Source organism: Rhinolophus ferrumequinum, chromosome 21 (genome assembly GCF_004115265.2).
Source record: "Rhinolophus ferrumequinum isolate MPI-CBG mRhiFer1 chromosome 21, mRhiFer1_v1.p, whole genome shotgun sequence".
NCBI lineage: Eukaryota > Metazoa > Chordata > Mammalia > Chiroptera > Rhinolophidae > Rhinolophus > Rhinolophus ferrumequinum.
The window spans coordinates 3,839,318-3,855,594 of record NC_046304.1 but is presented as its reverse complement, the minus strand read 5'-3'; the positions used below and the strand labels follow the sequence as shown (position 1 = coordinate 3,855,594).

Here is a 16,277-nt window from a genome sequence, read left to right as displayed (position 1 = left end):
GAGAGCGTAATGCGCAACAAGGCTGCCTCACCTTGGCTCGCTTCAGCAGCTGGATGATCTCGGCCTCGGCCTCGTCCGCCGCATCCTCGGCGGCGGCCCCGCCCGCTCCCTGCCGCTCCTCCTCCTCCTCTGCCGCAGCGGGCCTCGAGAACCACGCGAGCGCTGTGGGAAAGGGCTCTGAAGTCACCGGGCCTGGCCCGCGCCCCGGTCCCGGCCCGGCCGGCCCCGCCCGGCCCGCGCCCCTCACCTGCCAGCAGCGGTAGCAGGCTCGAGCCCCCGCCGTGCGGCGCGACTCGGAATGGAGGCACCTGCACCTCGGGCGCCCGGCCTCCTGCCGGCCCCGGGAGCAAGCGCGCCGAACAGACCCCGCACCGCCGCCCCGCGGCCCGCAGAAGGCCTCGGCCCAGGCTCGGGATCAGGAGCCGGTACATGCCCTGGCCGCGTCCTCTGCGCACTGCAGGCCCGGCGGGACCCGGGACGTCCCGCCCCCAGCGCCGAGCGCCCGCAGGATTGGTCGGGCCGTGACGTACGAGGAAGAGTCATCCTTGCTCCCGTTTGCGCCAGGACGCACGACGACGTCACGGCGCCGCGCCCGCCTCCGGTCGGAGACGGGACTCCACGGATCTGTTGGAGTGTTTTTCCCGCGGTGCACTGTGAAAAGGCCAAATCCTGTAGCGCCATGGCCGACGCGTTGGCGGCGGTCACGTTGCCGACGGTCGTGGAGGAGCTCCTGAACGAGATGGCCGCGGCGGTGCAGGAGAGCGCGCGAAGTACGGGCCAGAGGGAGGAGTGTGTAGCTGTGTTGTGTGGGCTGTGGACCGTGCGCCGTCGGGCGGGGAGGAGGAAGGCGGTGGTCTCAGCCTGCGGGGCGCTGGATTCCGGGCTCCGCTCCCGCGCTCCTTGCACCGGTCTGCCCGAGCTGTTTTTCCCATGTGCTTCCATCTCCAACCCCCCTTCCTTGTTCGTAAAACAAAGAGAGAAAAGCTAGTAAATTTGTTCGGGGAACAGCGCAGTTGTCCCTGCGGCCCCTTAGTCGGGCGAGCAGGCCAGTGGGGAACCAGGGACAGAAGTGTGCTGAGCGCTCCCAGAAAACACTGGAGAAGGGGCCCTGGACCGGGAAGGGTGGAAGGAACGGGAGACTACAGGCGCTTATAGAAAGGTACATTTTTAAGTTATTAAACTTGCATGTAATTTTTTTTCTCAAAAGCTCATGTTAACTTTAAAATTAATCCTCTCAGACACTTTGTTCAGTAAATAAATATGTTAGGGCCGCAAAACCCAAATGCATAGGCAATGACTGGAGTAAATTTGGATATTGTGAAAGTACCTTTTTTTTTTCTCACCAGCAGAGGATGCTGTGACCGTGCTCACCAACACGATCTCAAGATGTGTTCACAGCATAACTAATATGAAGAGAATGCTTCTAAGCTAATGCATAGACTAATTGAACTCAGCTGCGACTAGATTTTACTTCATCACACAAGTGTAAACTCAGAATCTTGATCTAGAAAAGTTACCGTTGAAGGAGGGGGATTAGGAAGAGTGTATGACTATCTACAACAAGATTTTTAAATAGCAGGAAACAGTTTTGCTGAAAAAACATGAATCAATGGCAGTGGTCATTGAACTCAACCAATGTAAAAACAGACATTTAATAAATAGCAGATTAGGCCTCAAAATTCCCACTGCTTATTCCCTTGGATGGCTTTTGTTTTAAAAAGGACTGCACTTTGAAAGGGTTTATGTTGAGTTATTGTTTTTAAAGGCTTGAGAAGAGTAAGCCAACTTTTTTTCTCATTTCAGTTAAAACACAATACATATGCTTAAAAGATTAGGCCAGCCAGGTATTCAGACATGTTCTGATCCCAAAAAGCGTAGGGGAAAAGTCAATCTGTTGTCAGCTCAAACAGTGGTTGCCATAAGTGGGCTCTGTGTCTGAATGTATTAATCCATACACTATGACAATTTTGAAGACATGTCCCTGTGCTCATGGCTCAGACAGAATGGACCACTGCCATTGACTCATGTTTTTTCAGCAGAACTGTCTCCTGCTATTTAAAAATCTTGTTGTAGATAGTCATACACTCTTACTGACCCCATCCATCAATGGTAACTTTTTTAGATCAAGATTCTGAATTTACAGTTGTATGAAGTAAAATCTAGTCGCAGTTGAGCCAGATAGGAAGCTATAATTACTTTTCCTTTCCTGTATAACTTTTAATTTTCCCTGGAATTACAGCTGTTGTGGTTGTGTTTATTTGCTCGTTTAGTTTTCTATGTATTTATCCCTAATTCAACCTCAAACTCTATCAGTGTTCTAAATCTCAACTTAAGATCTTCAGATGAATATGTTTTATCAGTTTCATTTTCCTGTAGAAGTCTCTCCTAGAGCCTTCTGACTTGCTCTAATATGGACTGGCTGCCCTTCAGGCTATCTCCTGAGATCTCCCTTCACCATTATTATCCTGTGAATTCCCTTTACCAATATTGAACTTTATGTTTAGTATGTCCTACAATTTTCTTTTTCTCGGTTTACTACTTTATTTTATAGAGCACATACTCTAGTAGCTTCCTGAGGAAAAGTACATGAGATGTACTTTTTGAGGCTTTGCATGTCTGAAAAAGTTCTTTTTCTCTCCCCACACTCAATTGGTAGTTCGGTTAAGTATTGAATTATATGTTGGAAATAATATTTCTAAAGCCATCTGAAAGCATTATTCCACTAACTTCTAGCTTCTTAAACTTAACTTTCAAAGAGTCTTTCTTATTTTAGTCCCCCTGCTTCATCTCCGCCTCCAGAGCTATCTGGTGCCACCAATGTCTGAGGGGGTTTTTTGTGGGGTGGGAGAGGGTATAGTGAACTCAAGTGTAAATCAGGTTGCTGCTTGGCTCTCATTATTGCTAGCTTAGAATTACGTTTTCTCAGGTCTTATAAACTGTTTTCCAATGTATCTTAGCTGTTGTTTCTCCCTGTCCTTCCTTGGGAGTTTATGCTTTAAAACAAACAAACAAAAATCCTGTTGTTGTTTAGTGGAATATTGGGAAAAAGTAAAATGAAATACATAGGCTCAACTCACCATCTCCCACAAAAGTCTTTTTCGTTGTAGCCTTTTTAAAGATTTTTATGTTTGTGGTCACTGGTCTAATATGATTAATTTTCTTTCCATACAGTTCCTGATGAGCATCTATTATCGTAAGTATATATCCTGTTATATTTGGGGGTTTTTAGCTGTTCACATGTTTTAAAAGCCAAATCATTTCATTATCAACTCTTGAGTTTTAAAAATATTCTTACTAACCTAGGAACAATATTTTATTGACGTGATTATTAAAAACCTGTTTCAAGTGAAGAGCCCAAACCATATTTATTGTACCAGGCATTTCCACATTGTCCTATGTGTCACTTTTGTTTAACATTGTTCTAGAAGTTGTAGCTGTCATACACATAAAAAAAGAAATTAGAAGTATACCTATCTGCAAGGAAAGACAGTTATCATTGTTTGTAGATGATATAACTCCTTTTTAAAACAAGAATAAAGTTATTTTTTAATAGGGAAATTAAAAATGGTTTTCCTTCATACACAAAGTTCAAAAATACAATTACAAAAAAGTGAAAGCTACCTAGGAATAAATAACATTTAATTGTGTATATACACTTACATTTGAAAGTCCAGAAGGGTGTACACCAACCTACCAACCTATACTAGTGATTATCTTCGGAGGAAGGATGGAGGTAGAATTTAGAGAAGGGCTTTAACCTTTTCTCTGTTTATACAAAGATTATACATTATTTGAAAAAAACTACTTTTAAAACAAGGAAAATAGACAAATAAAAAAAGAAAGAAAATTACCCAAAACTTTGAAAACAAAAGGTAAATTTTACTAATGATCAGAAAAATACAAATTAAAATAATGAGGTAACTTTCCATCTATAAAACTGGCCACCACAGAAAAGATGTTGGTAAGAAAGTTCCAGATGTTGGCAAGAACATGAAGAAAAGGATAATTGATACCCTGCTGGTAGGAGTGTAAATTGGAAGTTAATCTGGCAATAGGCAATAGGAGCTTTAAAACATACATATTTTTTGACCCAGAATTCTACTAATGTGTCCCAAGGAAGTAATCATGGATGTTCAAAAGATTTTATAATGAACACATTCATCCATATTGTTTACAGTAATTAAAAAAAAGTAGCCAAACTGGGAACGATCTAATTCACATTAGACTTAATAAACTTTAATTATCCAAAAATAGAATTTGGGAAAAATAAAAGTAATTCATCTTTACAGTGGAATTCTTTGTAACCATTAAAAGTGACATAGAAAATAATTGCCTTCAGGAGATGTTCACAATATGTTACATGGTGGACAAGGCATGTTGAAAATTTTTTGCTAGATCCAGTTTTAGTTAACTGATGATCTCTGAGTTATTGCCAAATTTTATTCTTTTATTTTTCTTTGTCCATAGATAATCTCTGTGTGTTTAATGTTAAAAAATTGAAAAACTCTTCCCATTCCAATAGTTTATTGTATAAAGAGACTAGTTTGTTGGAAAATTAAGAAGTTGAACATTTTAATTTTGAAGTCTTAGTAGTTTTTATTTTGTGTCAAATCATATGGGTTCTTTAAAACAGTAATTTTTCAGATTAACTCCAATTTACACTCCATTTTATTTTCCAGTTAAATAACTGGATTTTTACTTTCCAGATAAAAATAACCTATACTTGTAAAAATAAAAATAAAAAGTCCTTGGAAATAAAGCATAAAAAGCATCAACAATCATACCACCCAGTGATAATCACTGATATATTTTAAGATTTTATTGGGGAAGGAGAACAGGACTTTACTGGGGAACACTGTGTACTTCCAGGACTTTTTCCAAGTCAAGTTGTTGTCCTGTCAATTTTAGTTGTGGAGGGTGCCGTTCAGCTTCAAGTTGTTGTCCTTTTCAGTCTTAGTTGTGAAGGGCGCAGCTCAGCTCCAGTTACCATTGCTAGTTGCAGGGGACACAGCCCACCATCCCTTGCGGGAGTCGAGGAATCGAACCGGGAAACTTGTGTTTGAGAGCCCACTGGCCCACGTGGGAATCGAACTGGCAGCCTTCGGAGTTAGGAGCACAGAGCTCCGACTGCCTGAGCCACTGGGTCAGCCCATCACTGTTACATTTTAGTTTATTGCCTTTTTTAAAAAAGTTTTATTTTGAGATACTTGTCATTTTTTTTTTAAGAAAAAAGTTTTAACATGATTGAGAGTTCTCAACATACAGCTTTTTCCCACGTAACAAATTTTTTTCTGATGTCATTAACAGCTGAATAGCCTTTACTACTAATCAAAAAGTACAAATTTAATGCACACCTGAAACTAATAATAAAAAAAAAAGTGCAAAGAAAAAAAGTACAAATTTAATACCCATCAGATGGTCAAACATGAAAAAGTCTGATAATACTGGTGTTGGTGAAGATGTGGAGAAAATAGAACTGTAATACAGTGCTGGTGGGAGTGCTGTTTCCACTGTAGAAAGCTATTGGCAACACCTATAAAAAGCAGAAAATGCACGTATCCTAAGACCCAAAAATTCTGCTATTACTTATATAACCAGGAAAAATTCTTATATGTGTGCACTAAGGGACATGCACAGGGATAATTGGGTTTTATATTAGAATAATGTAAAATGGAAATTAGCCAATTAGCCACTGATGTAACTGCCGCGGCTGCGCAGGTTGGAGAGTCGAGAGAGTCGAGAGTCTGTTGGCAGGCAGAAAAGCAGACAGCAGGTTGCAGGTTGTGTAACTCCAGCCTCCAGTGAGACTAGTGGTATGACTCCGCTATCTATGGCTCTGTGGGTGTTCCTTTTTGACCTCGCCACATCCTGCGTTCTTATGTGGGGAGCGGGAGCAGAGACCCCGCAGGCCGCCTCACATGACAAATGGCGGAGCGAGCAGGGTCCTCCGCATGACACACATAATATATATAATAACATATAAAACCATTAACAGGAAGGAAACCAACAAATGCTTGTGGTTGTCTCAGGGATGAAGGGAAGTTGGGAAGAAGAATAGGAAGTAAAAAGTTGTCTTTATCTGTAACCACGTTAACATTTATTCTGGGGTATAATGTTTTGATTACATGGGTTTTTGTTGTATTATCTTTTTTTCCAAACCAAAATGAATTTTTTTTAAATGCTGATGGTGATCCTTTGGGTCAGTTTACTGAGGTGAATTTGAGTCTGGCAGTCTTATCTAAAGCCTTTCTGTTTCCTAGGCTAAAGTTTATCTTTGGCTCCTCAGCCATCCAGGCCTTGGACCTAGTTGATCAACAATCCGTCACCTTAATCTCATCGCCCAGTGGGAGGCAAGTTTACCAGGTGGGGATTATCTCTACAGAAACCACTTAGGACAAAATGTTTTCAAGAATCTGTGGAAGCTGGTAACCAGCTTTAAGTATTTCCTGCACTGTTGAAAAGAATTTGACCCAACTTAGTAAAATTAGTGTATTAGTAATTAAAATAAGATAAATGTGACCTATTAACTCTACCTAGTAGCAATTGTTTAGAAGCAATGATGTGGAGAGGCCCTTTTCTCAGATCCCATGGAGTATAGTCGGCCTTTGCTTTCCCGTTGTTTGATAATAGATGTACTCCCTCCCTCCGCCCCCGCAATGTCTTGACATATTCATCTTGTTCTTTTCCTCTTGCTTACAAGCGAAAGCCAAAGTGCATTTTGGGGTTTTTCCACATGCTCACATTCACCTGTTAGAAATGATCTTTTAAAACTGTTGTCAGAAAGTATTTATTCAGGGTCAAATTTTGCTGAATGCAGGCAGTCAGCTTGGACCTTAGTTTTGCTCTGTAGAGTTTAAGATAGGTGCATTTATAAAGTACAGCCCCTTATCTGGCTCTGAATTACTTTCATGTGTTATTGATAATTCTCACCAAACACCCAGCAGTGTATTTTTCAGGAAACTGAAATACAGAAAAGTAAATTAATAGTCACAGCTGGCAACTGGGATTTATAACTACTATCCCACACTGCCTGTTTTTATGTGAACAGTGGGACAGACTCCAACCCCACCCCACCCCAGTTTAGCTGTATGAGACAATGATAAGTGCAGCTGGGATTGAAGGAAGGGAATAGTGTAAACAAAATAAAAATACATAGGCACTGATCTCCAAAATTTTGTGCCTGGCTCGGAAGGGGTAAAAAAGAAGCCATCAGCTCTTGTAAATGTAATCCAGGCCTTGCTGAAGACCAGGAAGGGGGAAGTATTTCAGTGTTTGGATGCTGGTTTATTTACGATGAACTTCTCAGAGCTGAGAGCATGTCCATTCATTCTTAATGAGTGAATGACTTGAGCAAAGCCTGCTTGGGCAGATAGGTGCCTTTGCTTAGTGAATTAACTTGCCTTTCCACACTGTAGCATAATTTCGCTGATCTAAGTTATTCATGCATTTCTTCATTAAGGAAAATGGGGTAATTAGTGTTGAATGCTTCCATTAAAATTTTAGAATTGTACTATTAGAATTTTCTGCTGGTAAATGTATAGATTGATAATTAGAGCTATTAAATGTTTGTACCTGAGGAGGTATTTCCATTTTCTTTCCTTGTGTTTCTATTTTTGTTTTTTATATAGTTAAAATACCCTAAACGAGAAGGGCCTTTGAGTTTTTCCCATGACATTTGGTTTCACATTTTTTTGTCTCAATTCTAGTATTATCTGCATAACACTTGACCTGCCCCGGTGGACGTCTGTCTTCTAGTTCTGTGATTAGTTATTAGTTAAAATTCTCAAGATTTTATTTGAAATATTACTGTTATTGTTGACTTCCTGTTCCAGGATTATCCTGACTTTAATTTTCGTTATTTACATCCTGTATTATATTACATTGCTTTATTCATCATAAAAATGCTAACTTCCTAGAATTATGGCTGTCAGCTTGGACTTTGAATTAAATGAGGCTTTAGAAATTTTATGTACACCCTCAACTTAACTATAATGGTTTCATTGCATTGTGATATAGTAAGAATTTGGCTTAAGATGTTCTACGAGATGATAAAAGTGAGTCAGACATTGCCTTGATACCCTGCTAGCTATCTTTCCATAGGTAAATCTAATATTCTTACTGTCCTCCAGATAAAATTGTAATTATGCTAAAGTCACCATTATGTTGTCACTTTAATTGCTTTTTAATAAACTTTTTTGGTTCACCTAGGAAGGGGGATGCATCAGTCAAGAGAGGCTAAGTTATGCTGTGGTAACCTCAAAATTTCAAAGGCTTACAAAAACAAAGTTTTATATGTTATTCATGCTACATATCCATTAAGAGTCAATTGCAGCTCTGTTCTAAAACATCTTCACTCAAAGATCCCACTTGGTGGTGCAGCCCCTCCCTATCTAGAACATTGTCGATCTCACAGCAGAAAGAAAAGAGGACGTGGCATGTGCCAATTTTTAATATTTCTGCTTGGCCACTCACATTTACTGGCTAAAGCAGGTCACATTGCCAGGCTGTATTTAAAAGGCAGGAATGTATAATCCTTCTAGAGCAAGGCACTGAACACGGAGGGCAATAAATAATCATTTTCCACTGTGATGGGTCATAAGATTACAGCTTGGAGCGGTCATAAAACTGCTTGTACGTGGATAACCGTCTAAGGTGGGTCACCCTCCTGAGAACCTAATTGAAACCACAGCAGACTTCCTCCAAGTGAGGTGCGTACAAATCTAGTCATGGGTCTGGGTATCTTCTTTCCTGTATGTTTCTTTTTTAAAAAAAAAGCTCTCTCCCCTTCCAGGGACAAACATTCCAGACTATGAGTGGAAGAACTGGGAGCAATTCTTGTAAGAGGAAGTGATTTTTCCATTGAAGGGTGAAGGAATTAAATTAGGTGATCCCTAAGGTCAATTTCCAGTTCTAAACATTTCTGACTCAGATTTTTTTCCTGATTATTGGGTTCATTAGTTGACCACTGCTAGATAAGGAAGGGGCAAATTCAAGTTTTGCTATCTCTTTATGGTATTTACTGCCTCAGGCGATTATTTTAGTGTTAGCCAACCTTTGAAAGGATAAAGCAAGGGAACCTCTGTAGAATTTCTCTCCATCCCTAGGTCACTACATATTTATTTAGCACAGTCCAGAGTACTGATAAATTGGGGACCCACGATAAGAAGGAATCAGGGGACCAGTCAAGTCAGTGTGGAATTCCAGAGGCTTACGCCTGCTTAACTTTAGATCTAGAGAGAAGAGTTACAGGAGATAACTAAAGGATGAAGAAATCTAATGGTTTATTCAGTAGTAATAGTTTGGAGACCCAAGAATTCACTGCTGGTGTTGATGGGTTTTCTTCCAGGATTAAGTAGAAAACAGTCTGCTTAAACACTCTCACTTATAAGTTTTGCAGACACACTAGGGAAGTTCTCCCATGATATTCAGTGGCAGAGGTGATGTTTAAAACATGTCAGTGTCTCGAGATTGGAAATTACATAAGGTGTGATTTATTTATTTGTTTATTGATACCTAATTTCTAACTGGGGCTGAAATTTTTAATGGGTACATTAGGCCTCTTACCCAATCATTAGCCATTTCTGGTAATCTAGCAATCCCTGAGAAACTCTACTGTGTTGGTCAAAAAACTGTAGTGACATGGCCACATCATGAACCATTGGACGTTTGACATACAGAAACACAACACGTGAACACTGCTATTGGTTGAAGCCTTACCTGTTGCTTTATTCTTTGTGGGGGGAGAAAGAGTCCTGGGATTGCTGGCATTATTTTTCAAAAAAAAAAACCCCGAAGCCCTGGCCTTTTCATTTAGATTGCCACCTTGAGCCTAACACTAATATGAAAGCCCTGTGACAGTTTCCTTGGTGGCAGTTCATTGTAAAATAACCCTCAGGATGTTTCTCTTCCCCTTGGATACTTATTTTACACTTCCAGTTTGGAAAATAATTGTAGGAATGAAGCTCTCGACATTTTTGTTTCTTGGCTGCTTTGTGGTAGAGAAACTTAAACAAGTGATTTTTCCAATGAATTTGTCAAGTCACACCACAGATGCATCATACTTTCCCTGTACATCTCCTTTTTTGTCCCTGGATTGCCAACAAGGCTATTTGTTCTTGGACTGGGCCTCTTACCAACCTCTCCCTTATCTGTGTCTTCGTTGCGTCCTGCTAGATGAATAGGCAGACCCAGGCTCGCCTCTTCTAAGACCTCTATCCTGAGCAGCTAAGTGACCCTTTTTGCATTCTTCCTTTATTCTCCCTGCTTTCAAATTCTTTCCAAAAGCCTTTTCCCACTTTCTTCTGAAACCTATCTTTCTGCTTCACTGTTTACTCCTTACCTGTTTTCATACTTTCTTCAGATGTGTAGTGGAAGTTTTAGAAACTTAACAACACATCTATTAAATGCCAGAGGTTAAGAAACACCACAACAGTCTAGATGAGAGAGCTTTCCCCACCACCTCTATATACTCGTCCCATGAGGTTGGCTGCTAAATCGTTAGGCAGAGGAACAAAATGGTTTGTGTGGATGGTTTAACTAGCCTGAAACTCTTCAGTTTCATTGTGTAAAGTCCTCAAGGGCAAAGCACTGAGGAGAGAAGAGTCTGCACACAGGGAAGCCGAGTTTCCACTTTTGTGTAAAACATCACTGCAGTTCTTCCCAGGGCAATTTGCAGAGCAATTCTGAGTTATCAGATAAATTGAAGGGAAGGAAGTGGCTTTCCAGCACCCCTTTTGAAGTCTAATCCCATCTGTTTTGTTCTTTCTAGGTACTTGGAAGTTCTGGTAAAACATACATATGTTTGGCTTCTTGTCATTATTGTTCATGTCCTGCATTTGCCTTCTCAGTGCTACGGAAGAGTGACAGCCTACTGGTGAGGACGGGGAACTCTTGCTACTATAGTTGGATTAGGAGAGAAATTGTTAGCCCTTATGTCATGGTTTAGGAGTTGTAGAAAATGGGTATTTTACTACATGTTGAAACAAGTAGTAGTTTATCGTCCTTGACGTCAGTTAGTCATCTCTTTAGGGTTTACCCTCCAAAGTTGCAATGTCATTTTTAGAACTATATCAACCCGAATTTTTTATTTAAAAGGTCATGGACAAGATAATCCTGAAAGTTGGCACTGGGGAATTAGATGGCCCAATAAGAATATGAACTAAATTGGATGCTGGCAACTTTGCATAACCCCAGCTCTAGCCATGAGGTGTTTCTTCCCACTGCCTATATGACAGCCTGGCACTTAGCCATGCTTGACTTTCATCTGAGGCAGGAGAGCACATTAATGCTTTGCTAATGTCACAGGAGTCCAGATTATCATTCAAGGAACAAGACTCCTTGTTTCAAAGGAGAAAGTACTACCCACCTGAGAGCAGGTAGCTATATTTTAAGTCTTGCCAAAGAAGAAAATGATAGCATCCATTCCATTCTTCCCATTTCTTTTACACTGTTAAGTTTATTAAACATCTTGGGAACTGGGTGGCAAATTGGGTATCCCATTGTACAAGAGGCCACATTCATAGCTGATGTGCTGTAGGTTTATTTCACTTATAAAATGATACAAACCAGGCCCCCTTCAATATCTAAAGCTGTTCTGTGATATGAGGTCCAACATAGAGCATCTCCCCAGAGGTGTGTCAGGCCTTTATATGTGAGCGTTCTGCCGCGCCAACGTTATCCCCCGACCCCAGCCCACCACATCCCCGGAAGTGGTTAAGGGAGTAGACTGTAGATTCTGAGCACGTGGTTAAAATGGGGATAAGAGCTGTTCTCATGTGATAATCTATGAGAAGCACTTAGCAACACAGTACCTCAGGGAATGTTACCTGTTGCTATTAACAGCTTTCTGAAGGTAAAGAAGAAAGAAATATAACTCAGGACTAAAATGAGTTGCCTGTCTTGGTTACATAACCTGTGCCAGCTGGATCCAAACTGTTTCCCAAAACAGCTGACAAAGTAAAACTTCTTTGTCCCCTCTGACTTCTAGAAAGAATGCATCTGTGTCATCTTTATCTGCAGTTTTTCAGCAGTGGGTTAAAGGCCCATAATCTGTGTGCCCCACTCCTTTCTTACTAAATGTAATAGTAGTGAGAGGTCTTGGTTAGTCTGGCGCTGCCAATTTCTAATGGTCTGTGTGTTTTGTATTCCAGTGCAAGCATCTCTTGGCAGTTTATCTTAGTCAGGTTATGAGGACCTGTCAGCAGCTAAGTGTCTCGGACAAGCAATTGACTGAAATATTGATGCAGAAGAAACAAAAAGCATAAAAGGTACAGATTGAGTATCATTATCTATCAAAATAGAAGTCCCATCAAGAAGTACATTTAACCTACCATGGTTCACACGAAACAGAAGTGAAATTGATCTTCTAGAGCCTTCATGTTACTGTCCCTTTCCTCTCCTAGACTGCAGAAGGCACTTAAGTTGGAACCCAGGATGTGTGTATGGTTTGAAGCCCTGTACAAGTCTCCTTATGAAAAATCTGAATGAGCCTCTAAGCCCCGTGGGTAAAAAATTTTCTACATGGAGTCAAGCATTTTAGACTCAAACAAAGCTTACTAATCATGTCCACAACTAGATTAAGTAACTGAAGTACTAGTAATTTTTAAGAGGTTGAAATGGTAGACGAAACTGAGTAGGATGACGTTTAGATGAATAAGTGTTAGTTCTTTACCTTAGGTTTAGAAAATTATTCTGCAACAGTAAAGATCAGAGTAGACATGTGGCTAAACAGCAGCAAGTATGAAAAGACTTGCTGGGGTTCTGGTGTCAGTGAGCTTGACATATCTGTGGCGTTAGTGCCAAAAGAGCTTAAGTAGGCTGTATTGTTAGAGTGGTAATATCTGGAACAAGGAAGTGCTGGTTTTGCACTGCTTGCGTTTTGAGCCAAATGAAGGAAGGGACTGAAAATCATGTCCTGAAGGAAGCTGAAGACACTACTAGAGATTTCCAGTCTGAAGGAGAAAAGGCAAAAGAGATACCAAGAGGAGTATTAGAAGGGAGAGAAATGGGACTTGTTTGGACCCCAAGAGAGTACAGAGGAGCAGTCATAATGAAAATGAGACAGACTTCAGCACAGGACAAGAATTTAGTAGGTAAAGCTGTCCACAGCCAAAACAGGATCCTAGAAGGACAGGAATGCCCTGTCTCTGTAGGGGTTTGTAAACCTACAATCTCCTTGCAGGGATTTTGCAGGAAGAACTTAAGCAATGAACAAACAGATGAAAAAGATGACTTTACAGCCTACGAAACCCCCAACCTGTGTCCCAAAAACCTGAGGGACTACTGAATGAATGCTGTGTGAAAAGGCCACAAATGTTGTAGTGTTCTGTGGTTGGCAGAGCCTTTTGTTAACATTGAGGTGTGGCAAATAAAATCTATCGAGACTTATATTATTGGGAAACAGGCCGGGTATAAACTTACTTTTTTAAGCAGTCTTCAGGATAAAGGATAGAAGGTAGACGCAGCTGTGTGTGACAAGCTGATGCAGCACCTTAAACTTTTTTTTTTAAGTTTTATTTTGCCTAGTATACATACACGATTATATAATTTTACTTTGTAAAATTTTCACACTTTGGGATCCAACAAGTTGGCAAAACTTGAACTTGGGAGAGAAAATTCACTATTAGCCCTAGGAGGGGAAAATGGAATCTGGAAGAGGAGGGACCCCATTTCTCTAGGGTAATTTGCTGTATATGGATAAGAATGTTATCAAAATTGTTATGTGATATTCTACTTAAGAACTTATGAGACTATCATTTTCCTAAATTGTTTCTTGATTAAAGAATTATACTTTTAATTTTTCTAGTCACCTTCCTAGGAACAAGTATTTCATTTTAGTGTGTCCAACTTTTATTTTTCCATTGCCTTTAAGTTTAAAAAATATTTGTATTATAATATTTCACAGTATTTCACAGTAAAATAGTTTTAATCATTTTCTACCTTGAAAGAGACAGACTTCAAAAAAAAGTTACTCTTTCACTGTCTGTTCACACCATCAGCATCATCCACGCAGTAAGAGCAGCCGGACAGAACCATCTGTATTTGTCAACCTCTGAAACCTACTAATAACATGTACATGTTAGTTAGATATGTGGTAACTCCAGACAAGTGCTCGAAAGAGGCAACCCATATGCTTGTGAGGGGTAGCTGTCTTTCACAGTGACCGTCAGCCGGTCATGTCCTGTCCCTTTGTATACTGTGAATTTGTGCCTTCTCCTCGAAGAGGACAGAGCTTGGGTCACAGGCCCCCATCAAGAGCGGGCTACGCCCTCGCCTGCCCATTCCCACTCTTGAGGACATCTGTCTGGCAGAGAACGTACCTGGAGATGATTTTGTGAAAAGTGTAGCGGAAGTCTCGGTTCCGGTAGGCATAAACAATGGGATTGACAACTGAGTTGGCATGTGACAGCAGGATGGCCATGTTCATTGCCCACTTGGGCTTATCCTTAGCCCGAGCTGGCTGGAAAAGGCTGACACAGTTGATGGCATGTACTGGTAGCCAGCACAGAGCAAAAATGCCAACGATCATAGCCAGGGACTTGGCTGCGTGGATCTCCCGCTGGAGGGTGGTCCTCGACTGGTCCATCAGCTCGGTGCGCTGAAGCTGCCGGCAGGCCACCAGGAAGATCTTGATGTAGATCATTAGCATTATGAGCAGTGGGGGCAGGACACACCCAAAGAAATTGAAATACACCATGTAGCTCATGGGGACCACATTCTCAAAAAGACACTTCACCAGGCAGCAGCTTTCATTTGTGGTTCCATCCCAGGACTCTGTGCAGTTGGTGGCACTGTCTTTACTGTTCCATCCCAGGAACGGGGTCAGTCCAATGCCAAAGGCAAGGACCCAGAGGACAGCAATGACTCCTCTCGCTCGGGTCCCAGTGACCACACTCTTATACCTGTTCAAAAGAACATCATCTGTTACTGTCAGTTTACAGTACTCTGCCACCAAGGTCCAGAATTCCACCTCTGCTGTTCCACGGTCTTTACTCCTAACAGCCTCTGAGGTTCACCCTCAGGGCACTTTGACTCTCAACACTAAAGTTGTGCCGTCAGGTATAAAGAGCTTCACTCTTAACACGCTCAGTAAGATTTTCATTCTTGACTCATTCACTCACCTGTTTAGTGACAGGTCATGATCAATGAGAACGATTGGAGAAATCTTAAAGTGCTTTCTGACTACCCAGATACTAACTACTTAGTTTTCTAGAAGGCACTGTTCTAGCTGGTTGAGCAGAACATCCAAAGATCCCTGCTTTTAAAGGGAGTGACATTCTAGTAGAGGGAAACATAATAATAAACAACAAACCTAAGTTATACGGTATGATAAAAGGTTTTATGTGTAGTACAAAGAAAAGGCAGAGTAAGGAAGATCAGAACTGGCAGGGACTACCATGTTTCCCTGAAAATAAGCCCTAGCATGATTTTTCAGGATGACATCCCCTGAACATAAGCCCTAATGCGTCTTTTGGAGCACACCTTAATGCAAGACCCGGTCTTATCTTCAGGGAAACAGGGTAGTTTTAAAAGAGGTCAGTCAAGGGAGGCTTCAATGATAGTGTGACACTTGAACAAAAGCCTCAGGAAGTAAAGACGAGCTCCCTGGAGTCAGGCAGCACTGCCTGGTGGGTGGGATTCCCACAGATACAGAGGCTTGCCTGGGACTGGGGAGCTTCATGCCTGAATGTCTCTAACCTCTGGAGGGCCCAGAGGCCTGGCAACGTCCCCAACTGTCTACTAGCAGCAAAGTTGATCAAAACTGGGCAATAACTTAGCAAATATTAAGTTTTTTAGTAATTTTTGAATGCTCAAATCTTAAAATCACTAGAAATCAGAATATACATTTTAGACATTTTGCTATAAACTAGTTCATATGTGGTTTATAGCAAAGCTATAAACTTAGCTATTAATAACTGGCCCATACTATGTATTAAATATAATGTACTAAATAAGTGAAATAAAATATTACCTTAAACTGGAAAAGGGGAGAATAATCTGATACACGTTACCTTTAGACTTGTCTATGGAAAATCCCCATCCTTTGCCTGCAGGATAAAGGCCATACTTTTCAGCATGGCCCCCGGAGCCCTCCAGGCGTAAGCCCCACATACCGGGACCTGCCATCCCTAATTGGTGGTCCTGGCTCAGGCTGCTCCCAACGTCGCACAAAACAATGTTTATCTGTTACATTTGTTTTCCGCTCAACTAGAATGTCAACCTCTTAAGGACTAGGACCTAGTACAGTGCTGGCACATAGTGGATTCTTGATAATATGG

General features: G+C 41.1%; 2 protein-coding genes across 4 annotated transcripts in view; one reads left to right on the top strand and one right to left on the bottom strand.

Annotated features, from left to right (window-relative positions):
- Window positions 1–247: 247 nt before the first annotated feature.
- The window catches only part of ZSWIM7 (zinc finger SWIM-type containing 7), a 16,639-nt gene continuing 609 nt past the window's right edge, over window positions 248–16,277 (top strand). Inside the window, exons 1-5 of one of the 3 annotated variants that reach the window (XM_033090686.1) lie at window positions 248–770; window positions 3,172–3,193; window positions 6,261–6,363; window positions 10,769–10,873; window positions 12,150–12,266. In XM_033090686.1, coding sequence (XP_032946577.1) covers window positions 299–770; window positions 3,172–3,193; window positions 6,261–6,363; window positions 10,769–10,873; window positions 12,150–12,263 — 816 coding nt within the window. In that variant the 5' untranslated portion in view covers window positions 248–298 and the 3' untranslated portion in view covers window positions 12,264–12,266. Of the gene's footprint in view, window positions 771–3,171; window positions 3,194–6,260; window positions 6,364–10,768; window positions 10,874–12,149; window positions 12,296–16,277 lie in introns of those variants that run through there. The other 2 variants (XM_033090685.1, XM_033090688.1) reach the window with 2 other exon arrangements.
- Window positions 14,223–16,277, bottom strand: part of ADORA2B (adenosine A2b receptor) — a 22,718-nt gene continuing 20,663 nt past the window's right edge. Inside the window, exon 2 of the mRNA XM_033090684.1 lies at window positions 14,223–14,900. Within this exon, the coding sequence (XP_032946575.1) occupies window positions 14,261–14,900 (640 nt within the window). The 3' untranslated portion in view covers window positions 14,223–14,260. The remainder of the gene's footprint in view (window positions 14,901–16,277) is intronic.